This window comes from Cricetulus griseus (assembly GCF_003668045.3).
Source record: "Cricetulus griseus strain 17A/GY chromosome 1 unlocalized genomic scaffold, alternate assembly CriGri-PICRH-1.0 chr1_1, whole genome shotgun sequence".
Lineage (NCBI taxonomy): Eukaryota > Metazoa > Chordata > Mammalia > Rodentia > Cricetidae > Cricetulus > Cricetulus griseus.
Window position 1 is genome coordinate 167,203,324 of NW_023276807.1, and position 4,460 is coordinate 167,207,783.

The 4,460-nt window shown below is 38.8% G+C and overlaps 1 protein-coding gene across 1 annotated transcript; it reads left to right on the plus strand.

Annotated features, from left to right (window-relative positions):
* Window positions 1-3,095: 3,095 nt before the first annotated feature.
* Window positions 3,096-4,217, plus strand: LOC100689337 (glutamate-ammonia ligase (glutamine synthetase)). The gene is given in 1 exon segment (NM_001246770.1): window positions 3,096-4,217. A coding segment is annotated over 1 exon segment (1,122 nt).
* The last annotated feature ends 243 nt before the right edge of the window (window positions 4,218-4,460 follow it).

Genomic DNA, 4,460 nt, shown 5'->3' on the forward strand with positions numbered 1-4,460 from the left:
GGTCCTCTTGCCCTTCATGTGGGTTTCAGAGCTCAGGTTAGATACCCAATTTGATAATGGTGGGGACGATTTTAGTAGAAAGTTGAATGTGGCTACTTGTTTGGATTTACAGACCAAGGGTGAGTTAAGTGTGCTGCAAACTTAGCTAAAACATTGCCCACATGCTATGTGATTCCATAAGATGGGATGTTATTGCATTTTGGTGATGTTTCGAGGGTAACACATTAATTTCAAAGACCAGTTCACATTTTTGGAGTTAACATTGGTGAGACTATGGGTGTAGCTTCTGACACTCCTGTGGGATACTATCTCACAGTAAATTTCCTGTTCCTTGTACAATCTTTCTGCCTGTTTTCCTGCAATGATCTCTGAGCTTTAGGTGCAGGAGTTGTGTTTGGATCTTTTGGAACTGGCCTCCACAACTCTACATTTCTATTGATTGAGGTTTTCTGTAATGGTCTCGGTTGTTGCAAAGAGAAGTTGCCTTAATGAGCCTTGAGTACTACACTCATCTGAGAATATGTGGACCAATACTTAGAACTGTGTTGGTTTAGTAAAGTGGTGGTTGTAGGTTCTCTTTCAAGATCCATGAGCTCACTATTCCAACTCACCTATGTAATAGGTATTTTTAGGTAGACTGTTAATATTATAATTCCTTATGATTTTTTAGATATCCTTGTTATTTTATCCTCCTCCCTCTTTCTTCTGTACTTATCTATTTTCTTCCTCACTAGTTAGAGTCCCTCATCCTATGTGCTATAAGGCATGGCAGTACATGTCTGTAGTCCCAGTACTCCAGAAACTGAGGCAGTTTCAAGCCAGTCTGTCTCCAGAACAAAATAGGAAAATTGCATTTGCTTCTCAAATTACAAAATAACATGAATTGGCATTTAAGATTGGCATTTAAAATGTAAATGATATAATTTCTCACATATGCCTGCAAAATTTTGCATTTTCTCATCTCAGTGTCTTTGCAGCCTGACTTGACCCATTCTACTTCCTATTCTTGTTTTATATACTCCATTGCATTAGGATTATAAACACAAATGTTTGTTTCTATTGAAATAGAATCATGCTGTGTGCTTTTTCCTTTTCACTTAATACCATGGTCATCCTTATAAATTAACAATTATGGAGCTAACATATTTCTGTTTTAGTTCATAAACCCTTTGTATACATTAAATTTTGAAATTAAAATGCAATTGCAAGAATTTTTCCTTTATTTTTCTCCCAATAATCATTCTCACACACCTCAACTCTTTAAAATTCATACCCTGTTTTATTTGTACATACATTTATCTTCCTAGATATATAAATACAGTCTGGCTTCTCAGGTCATACAATGTTACTTGTATGTATATCATCTTAGGGCTGACCACTTGGTATTGAATAAGCAACTGGGGGCCCTAGACCATTTCTCCTTCTTTCAGCATTCTTTAGTTGCTTGGAGTTCTTTGTCTAGGGTTGGGTCATGTGCTTATAAACCCAGATATTTAAATTATGTAAGCAGGTTCATAACATGATTTCCTGTAGGCAAAATACTTTTTATTTTATTGAAATATCTACACTTATTATTAATTTTCCATGTATATTGATTTATAGACTGTAAATTTCTTTTAATATATGCTATATGATTTATTCTACTGTGAGTTGGCCCTTATTAACTCTAGTTTAGTTAACAGGAAGCTTATTGAAATCAATGCCTTTTTAAATATATGATGAAGCTAATAAAGGTCACATTTCTGTCTTGGCTTGTCTGATTCATGCTACTAGGCAACACTTAACAATCTAGTTATATCAGGAAATGATGGCAGGAAAGTAGGTAAATCCCTACTGAATGACATTTAGAATTCCGTTCATCATACCCATAACTGTCAATATCATTGACTCTCAGCTTTCACGACATCTACCATATTTGTTTATTTGACTATTCCTGTTCTATAGAGTAGAATTTTTTCGCCTTAAATTTTAAACAGTTTTTTATCCATTAAACACAAGTATTGTTCCATTTAAAATGTATTTCCACATTATATTATTTGCTTCTACACTCATTTTATCTACATTTTCTCTGGGCTAAGCTCAATTTTCTATACATTATTTTCAAAACTAAATGATTTATCTGACCTCAAGTATATCTTTTTTTTATTATATCTTGTACTTCACAGCTTAACTTAGCCTGTAAACTTATTTATTTTGCTTTTTCCAGATAAATAGCACAATAATAAAGTTTTAAATTTGAAAATGGAACTTATTGGTAGACAAATACTGGTCTGAGAAATGCCATGGCATTGCCTGGTACATCCCCCGAAATATTCCCTTTTCTTATTGTGTTAATGTAATGCAAAAAGTTAATTATTGTGCTAGGTTTGAGTATCCAATCAAGGGTGTGTGGTCATCAATGGAAGTAGAAATATTTTGGCAAAGATGCTGGTAATTAGTGGAAAGTATGTGCTTAGACCATAGAGTGGTGGAGTGGAAATAAGATAGGTTTTGGAGATTGGGAGATTCCCCTCTGAGTCTTTGCTCTGTCCCTGGCCAAGTGTTTCCATGCTGACAATCTGCTACCTCTGAACTGATGTCTTCATTTGTCTACTGAGAAAAATGGCAGTAAGATATATTGTGAGGATTAAGTGTTGTGAAGTGGCATTTACTATTATAAGTGTTCGGGGTTTAGAAATTTTAAATAGTTGATAGGTTCAACAATATTATGTTACTGATTTTAAATTCCATTTTTGATATAAAAACTATTTTATAACTAATATTCCTAATACCTAATGTATCTAAACATTTAATATAAATACATAGATAAATCTACATTTAACCATTCTATCTTGCCTATATGTGTTTTATTGGTTACTTTTTTATTTATCACTTTCTTGATCCTTCTATACATATCTTCCTATTTTAAAGGTGCTTTTGTTAAAACAGTTCTTTTAAAAACACACTAATTAGGCCGAGCCGAGAATGGGAGTAGAGCCGACTGCCTGAGTCCCACACCAATCTCCTCACCGCTCTCTTCGCCTCGTTCTCGTGGCTTGTGGCCCTGTCCACCCTGTCCATCATCCCGCCAGCCACCACTCAGAACACCTTCCACCATGGCCACCTCAGCAAGTTCCCACTTGAACAAAGGCATCAAGCAAATGTACATGTCCCTGCCCCAGGGTGAGAAAGTCCAAGCCATGTATATCTGGGTTGATGGTACCGGAGAAGGACTGCGCTGCAAAACCCGCACCCTGGACTGTGAGCCCAAGTGTGTAGAAGAGTTACCTGAGTGGAATTTTGATGGCTCTAGTACCTTTCAGTCTGAGGGCTCCAACAGTGACATGTATCTCAGCCCTGTTGCCATGTTTCGGGACCCCTTCCGCAAAGAGCCCAACAAGCTGGTGTTCTGTGAAGTCTTCAAGTACAACCGGAAGCCTGCAGAGACCAATTTAAGACACACGTGTAAACGGATAATGGACATGGTGAGCAACCAGCACCCCTGGTTTGGAATGGAACAGGAGTATACTCTCTTGGGAACAGATGGGCACCCTTTTGGTTGGCCTTCCGATGGCTTCCCTGGGCCCCAAGGTCTGTATTACTGTGGTGTGGGCGCAGACAAAGCCTATCGCAGGGATATCATGGAGGCTCACTACCTTGCCTGCTTGTATGCTGGGGTCAAGATTACAGGAACATATGCTGAGGTCAAGCATGCCCAGTGGGAATTCCAAATAGGACCCTGTGAAGGAATCCGCATGGGAGATCATCTGTGGGTGGCCCGTTTCATCTTGCATCGAGTATGTAAAGACTTTGGGGTAATAGCAACCTTTGACCCCAAGCCCATTCCTGGGAACTGGAATGGTGCAGGCTGCCATACCAACTTTAGTACCAAGACCATGCGGGAGGAGAATGGTCTGAAGCACATCAAGGAGGCCATTGAGAAACTAAGCAAGCGGCACCGGTACCATATTCGAGCCTACGATCCCAAGGGGGGGCTGGACAATGCCCGTCGTCTGACTGGGTTCCACAAAACGTCCAACATCAACGACTTTTCAGCTGGCGTCGCCGATCGCAGTGCCAGCATCCGCATTCCCCGGACTGTCGGCCAGGAGAAGAAAGGTTACTTTGAAGCCCGCTGCCCCTCTGCCAATTGTGACCCCTTTGCAGTGACAGAAGCCATCGTCCGCACATGCCTTCTCAATGAGACTGGCGACCAGCCCTTCCAATACAAAAACTAACTAGACTTTGAGTGATCTTGAGCCCTTCCTAGTTCATCCCACCCTGTCCCAGCTGTCTTCATTGTAACTCAAAGGATGGAATATCAAGGTCTTTTTATTCCTCGAAAAAAAAAAAAAACACTAATTATGTTACAAATAAATTAATATTTACATTTTAAACTATACCATTATAATACTCTGAAATAATTAACTTATTTCCTACTGAGCTTATTTAAGTAAAATTTAGTTTTCTTGCTATATGAA